At 39.5% G+C, this 24,557-nt stretch overlaps 1 protein-coding gene across 2 annotated transcripts; it reads left to right on the top strand.

Annotated features, from left to right (window-relative positions):
* Positions 1–402: 402 nt before the first annotated feature.
* On the top strand, positions 403–23,214 carry LOC142097715 (phospholipase A2-like). Of its 2 annotated transcripts, none has more exons than XM_075179791.1 (4): positions 403–706; positions 10,101–10,266; positions 15,970–16,039; positions 17,887–17,993. In XM_075179791.1, the coding sequence occupies exons 1-4, from the start codon at positions 667–669 to the stop codon at positions 17,902–17,904; spliced, it is 294 nt and encodes a 97-aa protein (XP_075035892.1). In that variant the 5' UTR covers positions 403–666; the 3' UTR covers positions 17,905–17,993. The 2 variants fall into 2 exon arrangements, with proteins under 2 accessions (XP_075035892.1, XP_075035893.1); XM_075179792.1 differs by lacking the exon at positions 15,970–16,039 and adding an exon at positions 21,316–23,214 and having other exon boundaries at positions 438–706.
* The last annotated feature ends 1,343 nt before the right edge of the window (positions 23,215–24,557 follow it).

Below are 24,557 nucleotides of genomic sequence, written 5' to 3'. Positions count from 1 at the left end.
TAAAAAAAAGTAGGGAGACAGAGAAAGAGAAGGAGAGACAACAATGGCTGGCTGGGCTGGGTCGCTGGAGGTATCTGCTCCTGCGCTGGTCCCATAGTGGGCTACCTTGGGCTGTGTCACTGGGCTAGAAAAAAAGAAAAGAGAGAGGGGTGTTTCTTTTAGGATTCAATCTTCGGAATAGTGTTACACAGCTTTTGGAACACTGTTTCATTGTGTAGTCTCAGGCACCTGAGCAAAAGGAATAGATGCATGGTTTCTTTTTGCCACAGACCTAATAAAATGGATAACGATATATATGCTTTAAATAAGTGATTATAAATTACACCTAATGTGATAAGTATATTTTTTGCAAACATTGTTTTAAAATGTTACGTGCAGGATACAAAAGGAACTTTCAGCAGCCCAGCTATAACTTAAACTCACAAGATTCCTGGGACACCTGCCAGGAATGCCAGCAGACAGGGTACACACAGGAAGAGACTGAGGCTGCCTGTGACTGGAGGATACTTGTTATAGAGTACTGAAGGAAGCAAAAAGTTATCTCAGTTATGTTATAAGGTTGCAGAACAGCTGTTTAAAAGGGAACTCAAGGATACAGACTTCATATGATTAGAAGGACTTCAGGGAGCAAACATCCATCACGCTGGTGGTCCTTACATCTCCTCCATGGAACGAAAGATATTGCTCCTGTTCTTCCTTTGTAACAGTAAGTAATATTATAGTGTGATATACATTTGGGCATAATGTATCTTTTAAAAAGATTGCTAAAACAGAACTTTTAAATGTTGTGACATATTATGTTTTGTTTTCTCTTAACCTGTACATGCTTTAAAGAGTTAATAATACATATATAGACCATTCTGTAATACCCTATGTTTAGTACTTTTCTTTTACTTTTTCTTTTTTAGTTCTTTTACCATGATGTTGTCCAAAATATGTACATACACAACAAACATCATCAAATCAAAAGTGATTCTTCATTGACCGTTTACTTTGCTTCTCCTTTCAGTAACAAACAATCATGTATATTTTGGGATGAACCTCACTCATTTAAGGGAACATTTCATATATAGGTGTGCATTGTGATTTACAGTACTTAAATACATTTAAAATGGTGTATCACGTACCCAATGTGCTATATATCTCATATCTATTTAACTGTCTACATATCTCATACCTATCTATCTCATATCTGTCTGTATATCTCATATCTATCTATTGTTCTCATATCAGTCTATATATCTCATTTCTACCTCATATCTTACTATTTATATATCTCATCTCTCTCTCTCTCTGTTTCTCTCTCTCACACACAAAAAGTAGTCAGATAAAAAAATTGTTAACACCACTATAATAAAAATTCCAAAATGTATAGTAAACCTTAGATAAACCTGGAGGTAATGAGTTCAAATCAAGTTACACAACTTGTGAATATGCTGTAAAGATCTGTCTTTCGGATACTATCTTCATAAAGTTAATGATAGAACGTTTTATTTTATCTCTGGAATTACTATTTCATATTCCCAAAAGTATTGTTTGTGAAATCTAATATATATAAGCCTAGCGGCGTGTGTTAGTGTGTGTGTGTGTGTGTGTGTAAAAAACTATTTTCTCAAAAAGGGCTCATCCAATTGACCTGAAATTTGGTATACTGATATTATTTGACAAAAAAATTATAATACTGAAGTCAGTTAACTTCCATAATCCCCCCTTCCCCCCGTGGGAGGGGTAGTAAAGGCTAAATTTACCAGTTGAGGGCTCAAACACTTGACCGTGTGGGTATTTATTTACCAGAGCCTGTGTTTGGTCATGAGCAATTGTATGTCGCATTTTCACGAGTACGGAGAGGCAATGATGTGAAAGTGCAGGTAATGAATACTGCCCTTCAAGGAAGACTGATTGAGCACAGCGATAAGGTGTTTAGCAGAAACGTTGTGTATCGAGAGGTTTTAGAACAGTAAGACGATGGAGATTAAGGATGTGGCGATGAAGATGAAGGATGAGGTGATGGAGAAGAAAGATGAGGTGGTGACATGTGGACAAAACCACGTTAAAAAAGGGCGCTTATGTCGGGAAGTAACGCTCTTCCCCTGAGGAGGCCTGGCCTAGCCCCAAATGCATGACAAGAACCTTTTTAACACCTTAAGTAGCTTGATTTGACAAGAATGCATGAGTATCATGCACGGGTTAACTTGCTGTCTACAAATCCCTAGTTTTTCAACACCAGTTTAAACTTGGCACACTACCTCGTAGTGTTCTGCACTGTTTGTGACTTTTTATAGACAAATTTGGTTTATGTTGATTTGTGGCCAGAACTCAATCCATGTCTATGCATGCTTCTCTTAAATAGTTGGATTGCAAAAATAACTTCTTTTGTAATTTCTGAAAAAAATGAACAGTGCAAAAGAAGTTACACAGCTCAGTGATAGGTTATATCCAAAAAGAGGAAGAATGTATCCAAATGTTAACATGGACATCTGTGTGCTGTTTATTGCTGCAACATAATTCAAATCATCTCCATAGTAACAATTGTTAGATGAAAATTCTCACATTAGAGACAAAATGTGAACATTCAAATAAGCAAATACATAATACATACATAAACTCATAATAAAACACACATATATAAAAAGCATGCATGCAATTTATAATTTGTAAAATAATTGTCTTTCTTCGGGCAATACCAAACTATTTACTGCTATTCTCCCAATGTGCCTCTCTATTCTACAGCCAGTGGTAGCAACAAATTCAAACTCCCTTTAATTGTGTAGTCAATGTGCCTCTTGATTGAACAGAAGCCGTGGCTAATTTAATCATGAGACTTGCTTATTGCACACATCATTCTGAACTGGTTGAATACACCAGTACCATCGCCTCTCTACGTTGGGGGACTCCAGTGATTGTAGGTTTTTGGTAGGTCCAAACTAAAGGGGCACATGGGGGGTTGTCCTTAAGTAAACTGGGGTTGTTCAAAGATGACCAACCCATTTAACTAATTATATATGTAGAATTCATAATTTATGATATACCTGAATTAACATAATGTGAATTTAATCCCTGTGGATGCAATGATTTTTACAGATTAAATAATTACTTATTGAAATGGGTGAAACTATTTTCTTTTTATATGTTGAACACAATAACATCAGATATACCAATTTGTACTACTTTGGTGAAACAATATGTGAACAGAATATTTCAGATAAAACCTTTTGTCATTAAAAGAATATTTTCTATCCGGTTATCCCCCGAGGAGTGGTTGCGCTGGACGCTCCCCCGAGGAGTGGTTGCGCTGGACGCTCCCCCGAGGAGTGGTTGCGCTGGACGCTCCCCCGAGGAGTGGTTGCGCTGGACGCTCCCCCGAGGAGTGGTTGCGCTGGACGCTCCCCCGAGGAGTGGTTGCGCTGGACGCTCCCCCGAGGAGTGGTTGCGCTGGATGCTCCCCCGAGGAGTGGTTGCGCTGGACGCTCCCCCGAGGAGTGGTTGCACTGGACGCTCCCCCTCTGGGGAATTGACTGAAACTCTTCTCCCCCTCCTCGTTATTTCTTTTCTCCTCCCTCCTCTTTTCACTCCCCCTTTCTTCTTTTTTTCCCTAAGTAAAAAAGCAAACAGATATGTTGAATTTTATAATAAATATATAAAAAATAAAAAAAGGATTGCAGAGCATTGGTTGAGGGGAAGAGTGGGATTTACTTCTCGCTAGGGCTTAAGCTCAATGTATATTGGTTCATCGCACTGTACTGTACTGCTTTTTGCTCTCCCCTCTTCATCTTTTGTTCATGGTTGTTATTTCTGCAATGCTGTCAAAAATAAAGAGTTTAAAAAAAAAAAAGAGTATTTTCAACAGTTGGATTTTCAATAGCGACTTCTAATTTGTATTATTGTGTTAGTCAATGGGACACATTTAATATGCCGCAAAGTGATGCAATGTGTCCCTTGAACAATCCAAGGAGACAGATCGCGTCTGAGTTGCTACTAAAATCCCAGTGTCACGAATCCTCTAGGATGACTGGGATTGGCAGGACACCTCCTAGAGGTCGCGGAGTCTAGCAGAGCGGAAGGTTTTCACAAGGAAATCCCACAGGGGAATTTGGGTTTCACAGCTTCCACTCTGCAGTTTGCGGCCCTCCAGATGAGAGTTGCCCCTGGTAACCACTAAGGAGTGGATGATGATGAACGTGGAGGCAGTACACAAGGATAGATAACACGTGGAGCACTACATCAGTTACCATCAATAGACGGAGTAGGTAAAGGTGAATTATGACCACACACTTGGAGATATGGGGAGTGATGATCTGCGGCAGTTATCACTACTGAGCGGAGATTAGCGGTAGTACACAGAGAGGTAGAGAGCGATGATCCACGGCAGTTACCACTATCAAGTGGAGCAGGTAAGTGGAGATCAGCGGTAGTACAGAGAGATGTAGAGATCGAACACATCGAGGAGTAGGGAGCTGCTTCCAGGCCAGGAGACTGACGCGAAGAACCAGCATTGAGGAATGAGAGGAGAGGAGCCTTATAAAGGATTATAAAGGAACGCCCGACAGGTAGAACAGGTGAAACGGACTGTGCAGGCGCAGGACCGTCGCGAGAGCCGGAGGGGGGGAAACGTAGGATAAGGGAGCAGATAGGTGCGCCGGTCCCCGAGTGACGGCCGTGGGAGACTGGCGTGTGACACCAGCTTACTTTCACGTGTCCCATAGAGATACTAGGGAAAATGAACAGAGATTTCTCTACCGTATTGGCTGGCAAGGTGATGTCCGTTAGCACCTCATGGCTAATTGAATCTGCCCTAATGTGTAGATATGAAAATTGGGGTTTAAGTGATGTCTTAATTAAATCACTAGCCTAGGTTATAATACGAGCTTTCATGAGTACTTATGTTGATTAACTTGATGCCAACGCAGGACCATCAGTGCAGAAGACATCTTTCACAACTTTCGTGCAACATGCAACATATCACAGCAAACAATCAGTGTCCACTCCTGCACACTATTAAACAATATTAAACACAATAAGTCATGTAAAAACATTTCTTCACCGACATGCATGCAGTACAAATCCGATTATGACAAGACAGATATTATATGTTCTACCCCATCCAAACAAAAATCAAATTCCAAAGACATATAGCCATATAGGATAATATGACCAGACAAAAGTGGATTTCCGTAGTTCAGTTTGTAATATTTAGCTGATATTGAGCTGGGAATTAATTCACAAATTGTTTATTATTGTTTGAAATAAAGAAGTAGTTAATAAAAATACTTTTAGGTGTAAAAAATTGTTTGTAATGTATATTTGTCAATTTTCTTGTCATTTAAACCACTTTTAGATAAATATTTTGTAAAACGAAAGATTAAGAAGTCAGCTTTGCCCAAAAACAACATTTTAAATGATAACTTGGCTGTGAATTCAGTAACTACATGCACTGATTCACTAGATAAAATACTGAACAACAGACAGGGGCAGGCTGGGCTGGGGGCCAGGGGGGCATATGCCCCCCGGGCCGGTCCCATAGTAGGCTACGTTGGGCTGGATCACTAGGCCACCTGCATTTTTGTTCATTTAAAATAGGCTGCTGAGTCGAGTCTTGCCCCCCCCCCGGGCTAAAGTTTTCCAGCCCTCCCCTGACAACAGATATTAAGATTTAGTCCCAACTCACATGCGCTATTAGAAATCTGCCTTTAAGGGGCTCTCTGAAAAACATTTAATTGTGATTATGCAATCCAGGGAAATAACCCACTCACACACCGTTATTTATAATAATGTGTATATATACATTGTCCAGACTGCAACGTCTAGAGAAAGACCTTACCTAAGAGTTATATGATTGTAACAGAGAGGGACATGGTAAAGAGAGGATAGCATCATTGTTAGGCTTCTCATAAAATAAGCTCTTGATGCAAGAGTCTAAAATAGTCATCTTAGTTATATAAGTGACCTCTGACAAAAATGGTAACTTTTCAGGTGTGCAGTGTTAAAATTAACAATGGGCGGGATGTGGGCATTACCAGGTCAGTGCAGTTTTAGTACCTGGTACAGCACGAACTACACAAGAAAATGTCAGCTATGCCAGCCATATACAGTATATATGAGTGTGTAAAGTAGGATGTGATCAGCGTACCCATAAATTAGGAATGAATCCTGGACTTTTCCACAGTGCAAACAAGCTGGACTGCTACCTCCTGAAATATTGGTTGGGATTAGAGCACATTAAAATGCTGTGAAACAACTTTGCCCCATAGATGGTCCATAGTTCCTGCATTGCAAGCACTGTAGCTTTTTTTTTTTTTTTTTTTTAATCTCCCCACTGTACAATGCAATAAAGAATAGGATAATAAAATAGCGAACATTGGATGCTTCTTTTATGCACTTTGTAGGTGTGCACACATGTATGCTTCCACAATGGAAATGCACATTTTTGCATTAATTTTTTTTTTGCTCATTGTAAATAACCCCCATTGTGTTGCATTAACAATGATAAGTTATTAGAGATTATTAAGAGATTCTAATTAATATCATAACATTATTTTGGTGCATTACGCTGGGCTCTCACAGTCAGGTTTTAACATTTATGGGCCCCGAGTCATTAAGGAACGTTTGTGCCGATTTTATTGTATGCAAAATCATGCATGCTCAGAAACGGACGATACGCAACAGAACGCAGCCATATCCTGGTCATCTTCTAACGCAAACGACACTACAGCTAACGATTGCGGGGAGGGGATGGGGTAGGCAATAAACGGATGCACATAGACAATGTATAGTAAGTGCGTTCAAATACAGCCACATCCAAGTCAAACTCAGGTGCACACAGAAGTAAACTGGTTTTCTGCCGTATCTCTTGCTCCAGCTAGAGGTCTAGTCTAAGTGGTAGATACTAGTGCGGACGGCTGAGAATACATGCTAAAACGTGTTTGCAATCAAGAGCAATTGAAAAACGTCTGATATGTACAGTAGACATTAAGTACACCCTAATAAATGTTTTTCAAGAATTTTTTTTTTTTTTTTTTAAAAATTGCCATGTATAATCATAAATGACTTTAATATTGACATGTAAAATTAATTGAACATATTTTTTTTTCTAAGCATTCTCTTGAGATTTTATATATCACATAGGTATTGTACGTAACCTGCCGTGTCTGGTCTAGTGGAGTAAAGTAAACCTACACCCGTAGTCATCACCACACGTATCTTGAGATCCGTTCCTTGTTCAGTATGCAGAGCCGAGTTATGTGCAGTTTAAAGCAAACATATCCCACGCTCAGTATGCGTGCCTTAATGACTAATGACTACTCCCTATGGGTGTAGTGATCCAGAAATTATGTATTAAAAGCTGACAATTATGTTTGAAAATAGTTTGTTCCTCTTACTGTAGGAAAGTTTTATGAGTGACCTTTGATAAATGGGATTTTTTTGGTTTTCAACTAACAATGTTCCCTTTAATGTACAAACAGGAACTGAAAGATTGGATATGGATTCCATTAAGCATTCAATAGTAGGTTTTTAAAACATTTCCTCAGTAGCAATTCCTGAAATAGTGCTCATAAGAATATGGTTTTAAAATGCTCAACTGAGACAGCTTCCTAGTAGTACAACTGTAATTGTTTATTTTCCCAAAATATTTGTCTAACGTAAACATGAATGGGCAAGGTCAGACAAAATGTACTCATCAGTGGTAGGCTCACACTCTTATTTTAGTTGGTTTTATATAGAACCTACCAGTCAGCACATAACCAATCCTGCACAATTCAGAGGGAACCAATGGAGAACTTGTGGCTACTGAAACAGTGAAAGACGATTCACCTAATTTTATTCATAGCAATATAAAGTACAAGACCGTGGCATAACATTTCTTAGGTGCTCACAGGGCCGGATTAACCATAGGGCTAACTGGGCTACAGCCCAGGGGCCTATGGCATCCAGGGGGCCCTTGAAAATGCTCAGCAGCAGTATTGATCGGTCGGGAGCGCCCCCGACGAGATCAGTGCTGCTGAGCACTTTCCCTGCAGTCCTTCCCCGACGCGCTGTAGTCTCCTTACTGAGGAGACCTCATGAGTCTCACTCTCACGAGATCTCCTCAGTAAAGAGCGTACAGCACGCCGGGGAAGGAGGTAAGTGCCGGGGGGAAGGGGGGGCGGGCAGTTTGGATCAAGGGGGAATGGAGGCCCCCTTAGCCCAGGGGCCTCCATTCCCTTAATCCGGCACTGGGTGCTCATGCACATTTTCACCACAAAGAAGGATAGCTGCTTGACTTAGGACCTCTTGAACCGGGTCCCTAACATCTTACTTGATTAAAGCAACAAACAATCAGTAAGTTGGTACAGGACATTAGGAGCACAGAGAACCCAGCTGCACCCACAGCTTTCTCACTCCTACTGAGAGACATATTGACAAGAAGGCCTTGGAGTTTTTAATAACACCCTCACACCACACTGGCTCTGACATTACAGAGGACACACAGAAGAAGAAAACCCTGGCTGACAGCACACCACCCAACTCCTCTGAGGAGGAGACTGGCTCTGAAGGAGATACATCATTACAACACACCTTAGACCAGAGGTGCCCAAACTCAGTCCTCAGGAGCTAACAGTTCATGTTTTCAGCATTTCTTCAATCATGCACAGGTGAGTAGATCTATTTGGCTGGATCAGTAATTATCCCACCTGTTTCTACAGACAAAAATCCTAAAAACATGAGATGTTGGTAGCTGGGTTTGAGCACCTCTGCCTTACACAATTACCAACTAAACAATTTAGGGAGGCTGCATTTAGCAGAATGCTCACTGACTGTCACTGAAGTTAGAGATTACAGCCATAAGGCAAGACATGGGGTTTGAAAAAGTGGAGATGTTGCCTATAGCAACCAATCAGATTCTAGCTGTCATTTTGTAGAATGTACTAAATAAATGATAACTAGAATCTGATTGGTTGCTATAGGCACCATCTCCACTTTTTCAAATCCGCAGTTTAGTAAATATACCCCATGGAAAGAAGTGGGAGACAGGGTACAGTCCCTCTAGAGAGCACACACTCTCAGCAATCTGCATAGATAGACCTGCTCATGAATATAAACATCAGTCTTGTGTTATAAACCCTCTCAACAAACATGCTGAATATTTGGACAGCGGTCCAATATTAGTAAAAAAAAAAGTAAAAGGGATACCTGACAAGTTTGATAGAGATGTTCTACAAATGACGCTGACTAAATGTTTCAAATGATTCTTTCAAGACCTGATGATACACCTGGCACTTAGGCCAAGAGGGACATTGGGGGACACTAATAGAAATGCTATCTTCATCTTGCAATACTTCCCATTGACAGAATAGGTAATGTAGACTGCCACTGTTATGAAGACCATAGCATTTGAGGATGAGGTCATACAGTTGTATCACCTCTCTAAGTCGACCTTTAAGCAGAGATGGACACTTAAGCCATTAATTTAAGTGCTACGTCAATAAGAAAATACCTACAGATGGGGCTTCTAATTTACCCTCATAGCTTACAAAGATGGCAGATCAGCTATTTTGAGGGGTCTGGCAGACACTGATTACTTTTTCAGTAAATTGGAGCTGCTTTTGAAAGTACAACTAGGATACAATTTATATGCAGAAGAGGAAAATATACTCTCTCCAGCTCACCAAGACTAGCAGATGCAGCAACGCAAAAAGAAGATAGCTACTGAGAAAACGTAAAAGAAAGCTCTACAGGCCACCAAATCCTGTCAAGGGTATGATACAAGCTAACACCTCTCCTCACCTTCGTCCGCCACAGGGGACCAACATATGAAGCGGGACATATACCGTGATACTACTTAATTTTTCCATCTGTATCTTCAATAAATACGGCAAATATATTTGTTATTAAAAATAGGATTAGTTGTTTTGTAAAAGGACCTGTAAGAACCTCTTCTATTTTTTGTGTGTTCTATTTTGCCTTCCTGCTTTGTCTGGCTGTCTCCCCAACTTTGGTAACATGCTGCACTGAAAATGTGCATTAAGCTATTTGCATGCTGGTTGGTTGTCAGGTAAGTAGAGCATAAGTGCAGATAGCATCATTTTATTTTCTGCAATTAAAATGTTGTTTCTGGATTACAGCTTTAAATGGAGAATTGGGTAAAACTTATACACGACAAAAAAGAGGACTCTTTGAGCTAGCTGGAGTTATTGGATGTGGAACTGGCAAATCATCTCTGCTGTATGTTGGATATGGATGTTATTGTGGACTAGGAGGACGAGGAACACCAGTAGACAGTTCGGACAGGTAGGTATTTTCATAGATATTTTACATATTAATGCGCTTCACTAATAGAATTTATGTTAACATTGTATTGGAAAGTAACTTTTGTATTACGAGCTATAGAAATATTATACATGAGCCCAAAAAACAAATATATCTGTAAAGAGCCGCTGATACACACCTATGTATGCGCACGTGCCCCCATGTCAGCACATACAGATTTTTAGTGCCAACAATGATCACGCTCATGGTCCATTTGCACATTCATTGTTTGTATTTTTTTTTGTTTTTATTGAATTGCAGAATTCTGGGTGTTTAAGTTGGCTGTTGGGTATGAAAAAGTATGCAGAGCAGGGGGCCATGGATTGATCAATGCCCAGGTCCCATTGCTGTTTTGGTTGTCACTGGTTATATGGCTTTATATCTACGCTTATGTTGCCTGGCACATGACATTTAGTTAAGATGTAATAAAAAGCACTGCTTTGAGCTAATGTGCTTTGTGTAAATTTCTGGTCACTTTGCAACGTAAAACCATGAAGACTTAATATATTCTCGAAATCAACCCATTCCAGCCCTTTTACATTTTCTAGTCCTATATTTTGTCCTGATTTTGCGCATAGTAATGGTGCATAGTAATATGTGCATTATTACACCTAACTCACAGCAGAATGATCCATGATCCTCCCAGGTCTCACAGAGATAGGCACATGCTCCACAAATAGACTAGCAACAACACATGTGGGATATTTACACTGAACCAATCTTAGTAAATAACCTTTAGAGAAAGTTGTTGACTAGCAAAGTGTGTAACTACAAATACACAGTAACCAATCGTCAATTAGCTTTCATTGCTCTAGTAAAAGTCAGACAACTAAATCTAATAGTCTCAGTAGTTGCACATTTGCACTTTTACACTTTGTTAGTTATTTACTAATTTGTTTACTTATTTACTATTACAAATTGTTTTTATTGAAAGAAGGAAAATAAATTTGTTAGACAAATGTAAAACCATTATGTTATCATTAAAGGACACTACTCTTAAAAAGTGAACACAAGATAAACTAAACCAGACAAATATGCTGCAAATCAAGAGTTATTATTTAGTGGGCGAACAGAGAAGAAGATGTCTGCTGAACTGAGAAAACGAGGAGGATAAGATATCCAGATGATAATCACTAGCAAAAGTATGAATAGATGGTCCAGCCAGCTGCTTTGCAAAGTTCCACTGCAGAGAATTGCTTGCCCAAGATGTGGCCACTGCTTGTACTTAGTGGACACTGAGGATCTCTGGCACCGTACACCCATTACTCTTGTATGCATGTAAAATAACTTATTTGAGCCATCTTGAGATGGTTTGTTTAGATGGAGCATATTCTTTCCTGGTCCAGTCAGAAGCACAAACAGTTGCTCTGTGTTTCTAAATCCCTCTGTCCTGGACAGATATATGGAAATTGCTCTCATTAAATCCAGATTTTTTTCATTCTCTTTTGGCCTTAGACAGAAAGGTTTCAGTTCAACTTTCTAATTAATATGGAACATAGACACTACTTCACCAACTATGTGCACAGACAAAACTTTATCAGGGAAATCACCTTTAGTGCAATCAATCTCAATTAAACTTTTTGCAGATTTCAAAGGGGTCAGACATCAGTATGTTCAGCACTAAATTACGATTCCATGGATCCACAAATGGTTGAATCCTCTTCACTGCTTGGAAAAAGTAAATAATAAAATCTAACTTGGTATCTAGGGAAACACTCACAGTGGACACTTAAGTACCTTAAGTATAGATGCAGCAAGACCTTTGCTGAAATCATCCTAGAGGAAGTCAAAGATCTGTGGAATGGTAGCTGCTGCAAGAGCCACACCATATGATGAACTTCTTCCAAATCCTGTAATAGATATCTGAAGAATTCTTCTTCTTCTGATCAGTTTCTGCTCAATCCCCATACCATCATAACCAGCTTTATGGATCTGGATGACGAACTGGGCCTCAATGTATTCGATCTGACCAAAGAGGCAGAGGGTAAAGCTATTCCTTGAACATCTCCCAGGCAACTGGAAACCAAAGACAGCAAAGGTAAAATGGAAACATTTATATAATTTCTGCCCTTTCTTTTTGGATCTTCCTTAGCATGTAATAAGTGGAAACAGAGGGAAGACATATCCCAGATGCAATGTCAATGGAACGGTCAGAGAATCTATTCACGCTAATTCTGTGTCTATGTGACGTGACGATAAAAGAACCCAGCAGCCTTCAAATATTTCCTTGTCGCCATGATGCCCACTTGAAGAAGATTGAATCTTCCTATCAATAGTTCGAATACGTCATGATGAAGGGAACACTCTCAATATACAATCATATTATCTTTTCCTGCTACATGTAACACTGAAAGCGACTTAAGGTTTCTCTCCGACCAGGACATGATCTTTGTTAATTCAACTATCAAGATCCAACGTCTGGTACCTCCCTGCTGATTTATGAAGACTACCACTGTCCTGCTGTCTGAGAACATTCTGATAATTCCCTTTTACATAAAGATAAAAGTGATGAACTACTTTTCATACCGCTCTCATTGCTAAGACATTTATGAGAAAACGTTCCTTGTTTCATGACCAATTGTCTTGTGCTACTTGTCCCAGAAGAGGAGCTCCCTAGCGTGTGGTACTGACTTCTGTTGTATAATCCATCCTGGCTCCAAATGTGGTACTCCTTTTGTCTTTGGGCTTAACCACCACTTGAGACTGTCTGGTGGCCTTTGACAGGGTGATGGTATGATTCAGAGAAGTCTATCTGATTCCTCTTTCTTAGAAGAACCAACTGGAGATTCTGCATGTGCCATGTTGCACACGGGATGACCCCCTAAAGTGGATGAAAACTTCTCCAACCGCCTAGAATGTCATCCAGACAAACCCATATCTTCAGTCCTAGTTTCTTCACTTCTGCCACAAGATTGTTGGTAAAAGTACTTAGAGATTTTGCCAGCCAGAAATGCAGACAAGTGAACTAAAAGTGTTTGCCCAGGGCACAGAATCTGAGAAAGAAAGAAACTTTGTGAGGAACCACAATAGGGACATGTAAATAGGCATGCTGAAGGTGTATGGCTGTGAGATAGTCCCCTTTGCCAATGACCGTGAGGATGGAATTCAGAAAGTCCATGTGGAAACATCTGATATGGACAAACTTGAGTTTCTTCAAATGCAATTGTGCGAAAAGTCCTTGATGACTTTCTGACAAGGAAGTGCCTGGAATAGAAGCCTGTAGAAACAGGATACATTGCATGATTCTCTGTTAATGATTGCATGCTGTTTTGTAAGGCTACTAATTCTACTCTAGACAAAATAAAGAAGCTCATTTTGAGATACTGATGAAACTCTATCATATCCATTTCTTACAATGTTCAACATCGTCTGTATACCATGAGATTCTACCCCCTTGCTGTTGTCGATGGGGGCTGATCTTTTCAATATCATTGTGGAATTTCCTGATGTGACTTTCCTTGTTTCTAAAACCCCAAAAAGACTGGAAGTGGTAGGCATATTTTTTTGTGCCTTATTGTCTCCCTGGCTTATAGCTTTTCACCTCTCTGAAATGCTGACCAGCAGACAAAGAATTTTCTGCTCTTTGAAGAATACTTAGGCCTCCTATATTGTGGTAACTTTGCTTTATACCATTTCTCCTGTTCTGTATGTTGGATTTAATTATTTCCTTTTATTCTGTATATATGGTATGAGAGTTTTTATATACAGTCCCAACAATATTGTTTCCCAGCCTTGGTCTCTACCCTGGCATGGCACTTGTGTTGTCTTAAACTGTAGCTGTACACATGGACTTAGGAGAGAGGCCCAAGACTTGAAGGCAGAGTCGGATGATCCCCTGGGCAACACAGACTTCCTTCTAGGGCCTGGGAGGCTCTTAGGGCAAGGATTTTGCAATCACCTTAACCAGTCAGACTCACATTTCTTACAACATGTCGAGTATAAAAAACATGTACTTTTAATAACCCTATTAATGTTCCTAAGCTCACCAGAGTACAACTGCAGTGTATAATTACATGTGGATAGAATGTAAGCTTGTGAGCCGGACCCTCTTACCTCTCTGTATGTATTACCCAGTATTGTTTTATAAATGTTTTTTTCCCAATTATTATTATTATTATTATTATTAATTTTTATTTATAGGGCTAGCAATTGTAAAGTGCTACGAAATTTACTGGTGTTATATAAATAAATGTTGATGATGATGATATGAATAAATGGACAATGTAGTCATGCCTATATAGTAGAGACTTCGTCATTCTATGTCACCCATTGTAAAAATGTGTTTGCTGTTATTGCAGTGATGCATTGTTCACAAATTGAAGCCAGGTGGGTTATGGATAAGGATCGGGGTGGGTCCAGTTCCAGGATACAGGTGGGTGGGCTGTAGCTACATTCATTCTCCCCCTCTTTGCTCTACCGGAAGTCCTGATCAGCTGAAGCTAGTGCTGGCTGAAAAAAACTTGTAAGGGGTTAATACTGGGAGTGCCATTTTATCATCTTGGCCTTGCCCTTTAATTAACCTGAGAATATCCCCATTGTTTTAGGTTATATTCCACCAGACACCTGGGTTTAATCCCAGCAGGGGACCAAGGGAGGTATTGAGAAGAGAAGGGACAGCCCTGTAACACCCCCTTTTAACAGACAGCCACTCTCAGAAAACTAGGCCACCCCTGGAGTGGGGGAAATCTTCAGGGGGGGGGGGGAGAGGAAAAGAGTGAGAGCAAGGGATGCTCTGTGGGGTCTTTTGTGACTTGATCCTGGGAAGAACATCAGCGTTGAAGTCTAGGCTTCTGTTGGACTGAGCTGGTACATCTGCCGCTCAGAAGAACTCCATGGGTCTTGGATTCTCTAAGTCAGGACACCCAGGTGACTGAAGCTTCTTAAGCTAGTGAGGTAAGGGACAGATAACGGGGTGAACCTGTCTGGCTTTTATTTACTGTTTGTATGTAGTATTCTAGTGTTGTTTTTATTATAATAAATGTACTGTTGCACTTTTCTAACTGCATTGCTTGAGTGACTATAAGAACCAGAGACGGTACTGGGTAGGTTCCCTGGCATAGTAAGGCACCCCTGGGTGGTCAGTCAGCGTGAAGTGGGTAATAATTAGGTCACATAAACCTGGTATCTTCACTTCTGTTCATGTTTTTATGTTCAGGTTTATTATATAATGTTGAAATAAAACCACAAATAAGTAACTGTGTCATAAACTTGAATACAAGGACTAAAAAGGAGAAATAACATTGGGGGCATGTATAGGCAAGGATGGTTCAAAACCAAGTAGAGCCAAGAGCAAAAATCTGATGGATATATGCTCCAACTTTACCAATAGCTGTAATATTGGGAACATAAAGGAGTTTGTAAAACACTACAGTGTCCTTCTAATGCATGTGTATATATGATCTCTATGGATATGAGAAGATAATTCTTTTTCAAAGACAAATATTAAACAGCCTTCAATTATTTGCTTTGTGTATCTTGTTATAAGCCTTTGAATGTGCCATCACCCATTCTTGACCTTTCATTAAGACCAATTTATGCAACCAAGTATGAAAAAGGTTTTACTTGTTACTTAGTTATACCAATTTCAATTAAGTGAATGCACTGAATCAACTGTTATTATTTCAGAGGATGTAAAGTAAAAACATTTTTCTCAAAACTCTGGTCATTTTGCCTCACATCCCTTAGAGATGCAAGGAGAAAAGGAGCAGAGATTCTGTACCACATTGGACGGCGTTGTGTGCAGCCTGACATCAAGGTGACGTCCCGTGGCACCTCGCAGCTAATTGAATTCCTTTCACTTTGTTGATTCCTACCTACTACTCAGTTTAGCTCGTGCTGCTAGATTATAGGGTTGATTTCATGAGCCACAACTTTAGAACAGAAAGTGTTGGTTTGTTATTTTTTACAAAGTTAGTACAATCTTCCTTCTCAAGGTCCCTACAAAATATACCCTTCTTGAGAAAACCAGCTATCCCCACTAATTTGTGTACTCACTAGCAGTGCGGATATCCTAGCAACCTGTATAGATACCATTAAGGTGCCAGAGTGCAAGTTGTAGTCAACACTATTGACTAGAGTACACAAAATATATCCCTGGCACTGGGAAAACTAGATTTTAGAATGTGATCACCGGATAGTTGGCGGATCAACCTCTGCAGCTGCAAGAGAACCTGTGAGAACCTCAATTGATACAACAAACAAAAGAAATCACACTAACAACACAGCACGGTGTGTTGAAATACCGGTAACCATAGGAAAATTAACTGTAACAACCTTTCATAAAAACTAGCACCTAAAACTGTAAAAACAAACAATACAAAGTTTTTAAAGCATTTTAATGCTTTGTTCCTTGTAGGTAAATTAGAGTGCTGGTATTTAGCTCCTGAATTACTGTAGGATATAAGTGCAAATAGCATCATATGACAGGATGGGTTTGTATGATCCCTCCACACCTGCGCCGTGAAGCGAGCTGAAAAATAACACATACAGTAATGTACGCCAGCCTTAAGAACGAGCATGATTGAACAATTAGCTGTACTCTAAATTGGTTCAGTGATTGGCATACACTTATAACAGCAATTTTGCGTTTGGGACAATCTGTGCCTTTCATCTCTTTGTTCCAAATTTGTTAAACTGAGAACATCAGGTTCTTGGATACCAAGATAATAATATAAAGTGATGGACAGATCGATAAAACAACTTTAATGTGCCAGTATGTGCAAATCTCTGTTAGTATATGAGACAAATTTTGTAACTGTGTCTGATGAAGGGTGACAACTTATTATAAAGTTGCCGATTAGGAGAAAGGTTACTGATTTTATTATTGTCGTTTCTCAGATAAAGGTTTTAAATTAATCCTTAGATCAGTGCACTGATTAGAATGTATCAGAAGTCAAATAGTGGTGCATATAGGATTATTTAGAGACTTTGTATTGTTTATGTTTTTTAGTTTCAATAAATGGTTGTTTCATGTTTTTACATATATCCACACATTCATTTGCCTAAGGTTAGCAGTATTTCAATATCCAGCACTGCTTTTTTTTTTTACGTTATTTTATACTATTGACTAAAGTGCCAGGGGCACTCTCTATAATGGTTGTTATGTCCGCCTCTGGAATTTCACCATGTCTCTGTGTAGCGTTCTACTTCCTCTTTACTAAAGCGGTCATGGACCATATTTGTACTTCCCAAAATCTTGGTGTCAAGAAATCAGGGAGGTTGGGGCGTATAAACAAACTTGTGAACAGGAGACAGGGGATCAGCTATTGGTGACATTTGGAAACTTGTGGGAAAAATATGTAAATAGAGAAAGACGTCTAATTACGAAAGCAGCATGTGACTGGATGGGTGCTTTGACTAAGGAATTGTGTGTCACTGTTACAATAGAGTTTCAGTTACCACTATCATATTTCTGAACATCGCCTGTAACTTTTTGTGGCTGAAGTCTGCAATACCATACCCGCTCCCAATTTATAACGCTAGGGTCAGATGTGCATAAGAAAAATAATGACTGCAGTTTTAGTTTTCCCTTGTTATTTTTCTTTGCTGCAATGACACCAATAACCTATTTTTCACAACTGAATAATACTTTGCTTCTACAAGGTGCTGCCAAAAACATGACTGTTGCTACGGAGATGCACAACATGGTGGTTGTAAGACAATGACCAATGGATACAGTTGGAGTTGCAGCAATCGCTTTATAAAATGTGGTAAGGAAATGGACGCGTCAGACAATCATCTGATACAAAACTCACAAAAGGACTTAAAAAAAAATAAAAAAAATAACACCTTATAAAAATTATGCAGAAAATCTGACACTTTTAATTACGTTATTTTATTTGTATTTTTAATTACTAAAAGTGGCTCACTTATATGTCTTAAAGGACCACTTAACCCAAAAGTTCACATTTTCAGATATAAATCATGAAGGTATACTACATTAAAAAAGGTAATTTACAAAGTACAAAAGTAAAGACCCCAAGTCCAAAACACCATTTCATGATGTTACACACCCCAAACAGGCAGACCAGCACATGCTTCTGCGAGCCAGAATGGCAGCATTTGCAGGGGTGCAGAAATGTGCCCTGGCCAATGGGAACAAATTGAGGGGGGTTTCTTGTGGCTTTGCCATACAAGCACACCTACTTTTGCACTCAAGTATAAAATTGAAATCTGCTTTTACAGACCATGGACTAGTATTCAGGAGATATACAGCCTACATAAAACGGCCTCACATTACCACCACCTCAGTCTTGGAGAGTGGGGGGTAAATGTATCAAGTTGCGAATTTCAGGCAGGTTTAAACAGTGGAGATGTTGCCAATAGCAACCAGATTGTCATTTATTTACATTTTACAAGGTGATCGTTAAATTTGATTGGTTGCTAAAGGCAAACATCTCCTTTTTAAACCCGCCAAAAACTCCCAACTTGATACATTTACCCCCCCCCCCCCAAGTCTCATCCCTATACTTATAACAGGAAACACACTTTGCACTTTACATTTGCTTCAACCCATGTAATTAAAATTTCAAACACAAAATTGCCACAAGTAATGAAAATAGTCCCAGAGACCCTTCATGCATGTCATAATTAAAGCTATAAAAGTCTAAAACGACAGTATTTTATGAGAAAATGTTAACATTAAAATGCATAATAGGAACAATTCTGAAATGATAGTAGGTCGTAGATAGCAGAGGGTAAAAATAATTTCTATGGCTATTTGGGAGTGCCACTTTAAAATAGGTTAGTAAAGAAACATTTACGCTGTTGGTACAATAAGTAAATGGGGTCACCCAATGAAGTTTTGAAGGGCACATGTTTAGGTTCTCTGCTTGCATTGCTGCCTGTCTTTAGTCAACTCAAACTCAATAGCTCAAAAGCAAATTAGCAATTATACTCATAGTAATTTTATCTCTTTTATAAAAACACATCTGGATGTGGACTGTTTATAGAAAATACTTCCGTATGGTCAGTTGTCAGTGTCATTTTCAGGGCCCAGCAAAGGAAACCACTCATAGTAATTACAGGTCATTTTGCTGTGAAACATGCAGTTTTCTGTATACTGTGGTTATAGTAGGATATCCTACTAGTCCACGTTTTCATCCTTTAAATATTATTTTTACTTGGTATACTCAAAATAGGTAGAACAAAGCATCTTACACAGAGGAAGACATTTAACTGTTCCAGTAACAGTTTGTGTAATGTTATACAGTCAAGCTCATAAATATTGGGACATCAACACAATTCTCATATTTTGGGCTCTGTACACCACCACAATGGATTTGAAATGAAACTAACAAGATGTGCTTTAACTGCAGACTTTCAGCTTTAATTTGAGGGAATTTACATCCAAATCAGGTGAACGTTGTAGGAATTACAATGATCTCTATATGTGCCTCCCACTTTTTAAGGGACATAAAGTAATGGAACAAACTAAAAAATCCTACATCAAACTTTCACTTTGTAATACTTTGTTGCAAATCCTTTGCAGTCAATTACAGCCTGAAGTCTGGAACGCATAGACATCACCAAACGCTGGGTTTCATCCCTGGTGATGCTCTGCCACGCACATCTTGTTAGTTTAATTTCAAATCCATTGTGGTGTATAGAGCCCAAAATATGAGAATTGTGTCAATGTCCCAATATTTATGGACTTGACTGTATTTGGAGTAATATATAATGAAGTTTACATAATTACATTGAACTATTCAAACTACAGGTGCACATCCCTGCTATATCCCAGATCCCCATTACACGTCTTCCTCTACTTACCTAGTCACCAAGGACATGGCTGCACAGTCTGCCAAGCACAAGTGGTAAGGGGAAATAAAATGAAGGAATGAACGCATTACTTCTTTTCTTAACTACATTGCACTGCATTTTTTAGAGCAGAGCATGTCCTATTCACTGCTGGTCAACCTTTCCATTGAGGACAATGAAAACACCTCACAAGTGCAACATCTTGGTATTTGATGTACATTTACGGTGTGAGCAGACAAAGAAATGCTTGCCAAAATCTTAGGACATATTTGATTCACCGTTTAATAACTGCATAGAAATGTTGCTTAAACACGTTATTAACTCACGCTTTGGCTTAGATATACATCAACAGGTCTGTGAACATAACCAAAATGTTTTATGTAATACCACTTTCACACTGCTGCCCTGGCAATATACCGGGTTTATGAACGCAGGATATTGTCCAGTGACAGAGCAGGATACCCCAGCAAATTCCTGGGTAGACCGTGTTCACACTGAACCCGGGTTTCCCTGGCAACATCACAAGAGAAGCTTTGATTGGCTCCTCTTGTGATATAAAGTTAAAAAAAACACAAAAAACAATCGGTTTCGGTGAGTCCCAGGTTGAAAACACCGGGTCAGACCCAGGAATAACCCTCCAAAAGACCTAGGTCTAATTCCCGGCTCATCCGACCCAGATAGATGCCCCTGGACTCGTTCACACTGAGCCTCGCCCCGGCAATAACCCGGGTTTTTGAGGCCGTGTGAATGGGGAATAAGCCAGCCATTTTTCCCAGGACATTCTCCAGTTTCCTACCTAAACTCTTCAGCTCAAAATACTTATTTTTCATTGATTAAAAAACCTACTTAACCCAAATTAAAATGCAAGTTGGAAAAAGCAGATTTCACTATGTTCGCTTAAGGGGTTGATTTTATCACCTGAGAAACCTGTGGTGAGCAGATAAAATGATGGTAACCAAGGGATGAGACCCTGTTCATTTAAACATTAACTGAGGATAGCGTCACAAATGAACACTGTATACCTGGGGTGGTCTGACTGTAGTGACATGGGATGTACTTTTTGTTCACTATAGTAATTCAAGTAGTTTCAAGCAGTGAAATCTATTCCTGTTGTTCCCAACCTAACCATATGTAATTCTGCTGCATGTTGTGCAAAAATATTGGGGAAAAAACCCCACTATATAATTGCCAAATATGATACAAGAAAATGCTTTGCCTTAGTTCACTGCATCTTTAAGATCTTTACTATTGAATAAATGTTTTGTCTTTCAGATTACACAAAGGACTGGTGCCAGAGAAAGTTATGCCGTTGTGACAAAGAATTAGCAATATGCCTTAGGAAAACACGCTATAATGCCAAGTATGCGCTGTATCCCAATTTCTTATGTGGGAGTAAGACTCAATCCTGCTGATAATACAAGATATAATGCATGGTTGACGTAGAAGGAAAAGCTCCAATTGGTTCACCTAGCACAACAAGTCTCAACCATTATGCAGTTCCACAGTATTTTTTTATATTTCCACGCAGCCACAGGAATTTAAAGATGACTATAAATAACTAACTGCCGATTGTTTAACTGTTCACAGTGAGGTTGAAGAAAACCATTAACTATGCGCAGTCTAGAACTTTAAAAAAAAAAAAAAAAAACCCAAAGAAACAAAACAAAGTCAGGCAATGCTTTTATATAGTTTATGATAATTTTAGGTTGCAAGGAGTGCCAATAGATGCACTGTGCATTGCTATTGCAGTTAAGAACGGATCTAGTGAAAACCTATATTTGAAAATATTTTTTTTTTTATACATTATATATTTATGTTAGGAGTTAATTTCCTAAAAAGATTTTATACTACTATGGACAATGTTTGATTAGCCAACAGAAAAAAACAAAAAAAGTAGTTGTCAAAAATAATATTTTTTTGGCCGGCCCCATTTACTTTTTATTAAGTAAAATGGGAGTTTGCTGGATAGAGAAGACAACAATTTTCCAATACTATTTCTAGTTTATATAATAGTAATGATACTACACAACGAATATATAAGCATTCACATCAGTGCCTGCGTCATTGGAGCTTGCATTCTAAATTCTTGTCCATTCTAAATTCACTGTACTTTAAAGATAAGTGAAAGTTTTGATGATTAATAAAAATCCAAATGACCCGTGCATTCAGTGGCATATTCAGCAAGCCTTGGCTATTTCTGTAGCGGTCCCACAGTTATACAAGTTATAAGCTGCTTTGCAATGTATTTTGAAAGATTTAAAACTTGGTCATAGACATCATCCCCCTAATAGGCATCACCACAGGGTTACAGATTATCAGCAAAGCAGGAAGGACATGCCCACACAAGTGATTCACTTACAGAACTGACCAATTGATAAAACCTATTAAAAAAAATAAAGAACAGTAAAGTTCAGTGTACCAGTAACTTTATGATTTCCCAGTGCTTTATTTCAATCTGATAAGGTGAGTAGTCATGCAGACTGAGAATAGGAGTAACTCAGAGGGGTCACTACCATCTATGTCACAGTCATGCCTGCAGAAAGAGTCTTGCAGCACAACTACAAGTGGTAACCTGCCTGGACAACTGTAAAACAATCAGGGGCACACGTCTATCTCAGAACAGACTGTTTCACAGACACCATAAAACAAGCATTTGTTTCCCCTACTCTCTCAATTTACCAGTGAGGAACCTCCTTTGTTTGTTGAGCCCTTCATTCAATTAGAGTTCTTGATATACTCTCATAACCACTAATAGCAGAGCAGGTAATGCCCAGGCCATACAATGCATTTCAGCAGTCCCCTAAAAAGGACACCTGTAGAGTAAAACAAAATGAGTCTGCCTTTAGGTGGGAATCATAATTAGCTATAGTCACCCAATGGTTCTCCAAATGCAACCCAAATTGTTGTCCAACTTCAGCTGACCATGATTTATTGCCCCGAATTCTACATGCCCTATTTAGTCATTGTCTGATATGACTTGGTTTGGTTCCCTATCTCAGATTTCTAGTCTGTTATAGCATTTCTTATAGTATTTTTGGCTGCTTAGCACTGTAAGTCAACAGCTGTTAAAAATGGACCTGTTCCTCAACTTTTATAAAGGATTGCTTAAGCTTAGCACTTGTGTATCAACTTACCTTCTATACTAATAAAATATTTTTTCTAGTTGGCAAAGTTTAGAGTATTTTTAAAGCTCAATGTCGGGCAACAGGCAAGATTTCACATATATGCACCTCCAGATTCCTTCGTCCAAAAAAAGGGGATTTTTACTCACCGTAAAATCCGTTTCTCTGACTCCATTGGGGGACACTGCGAGACATTGGGGTATAGTAGGTGGTCAGGAGTTCTTGTCACTTTAACTGTTAAATCCTTGGACTCCTCCCCTGCTATGCCCCTCCTCTCCAGAGAGAACCTCAGTTTTGAATAACCAAGAGTGAGCTAAGGAGGTAACATAACCTAGACAGGTCTTAAAAATAAAGAACCATAATCCAAATTTTCACACACAGAACTATATACAGAGCAAGGGAGGGTGCGCAGTGTCCCCCCAATGGAGTCAGAGAAACGGATTTTACGGTGAGTAAAAATCCCCTTTTCTCTTTCCTACCATTGGGGGACACTGCGAGACATTGGGGATATACCAAAGCTTCCTCAAGGGTGGGAATGCTCTGGACCAGCTGCACGCAATATCCTGCGCCCAAAGCTTGCATCCGCCGATGCAAAGCCCTGAAGTCTATAGAATTTTGTGAATGTGTGGACAGAAGACCAAGTCGCCGCTCTACACAACTGTTCTGCCGACGCGCCATGCCTAGCCGCCCAGGAGGCACCCACTGCCCTAGTAGAATGTGCCCTTAAGGACTGCGGAACGGCTAGAGAAGCTGAAACATAAGCCTCACGAATCGTGGACGTAATCCACCGAGCAATTGACTGCTTTGAAGCAGGCCAGCCTCTTTTATTTGCGTCATATAAAATAATAAGATCTCTGGTCTTTCTAACCTGCGCTGTACAATCTACATAAATTTGTAGAGCTCGCACTACATCCAAGTACTGCATAGACCCTTCTGAAGAGTCCCTCTTTGCCTTAAAAGCAGGGACAACAATTTTCTGATTTAGGTGGAATCTAGAAACCACTTTAGGGAGAAAAGACGGCTTGGTCCAAAGGACTGCCCTGTCTGCGTGAAAAATAAGAAAATGAGGGTCACAGCGAAGTGCCCCAAGCTCAGACACTCTTCGTGCTGAAGCTATGGCCAACAAAAACACTGTTTTCCATGTAAGATACCTTAAGTCAACAGACTGTAATGGCTCAAACGGATGCTTGGAAAGAGCCCGAAGAACCACATTAAGGTCCCAAGGCTCCACAGGATGACAAAAAGGAGGTTGCAAACGCAACACCCCCTGCAGGAAAGTCTTGATATCTGCATATTCAGCAATCTTTTTCTGAAAATAGACAGAAAGGTCGGATACCTGCCCCTTGAGGGAACTAAGCCGCAACCCCTTCTGAACCCCGTCCTGAAGAAATT

Source organism: Mixophyes fleayi, chromosome 7 (genome assembly GCF_038048845.1).
Source record: "Mixophyes fleayi isolate aMixFle1 chromosome 7, aMixFle1.hap1, whole genome shotgun sequence".
Classification (NCBI taxonomy): Eukaryota; Metazoa; Chordata; class Amphibia; order Anura; family Limnodynastidae; genus Mixophyes; species Mixophyes fleayi.
Note: the sequence above shows the minus strand (reverse complement) of the source record. Positions and strands in the feature narration are given on the sequence as shown.

Coding starts and splice junctions, on each gene's coding strand:
- LOC142097715 (XM_075179792.1), top strand. CDS start 667: ATGGAACGAAAGATATTGCTCCTGTTCTTCCTTTGTAACA. Junction 10,267..17,886: donor CCAGTAGACAGTTCGGACAG/GTAGGTATTTTC, acceptor TGCTTCTACAAG/GTGCTGCCAAAAACATGACT. Junction 17,994..21,315: donor CAATCGCTTTATAAAATGTG/GTAAGGAAATGG, acceptor TTTGTCTTTCAG/ATTACACAAAGGACTGGTGC.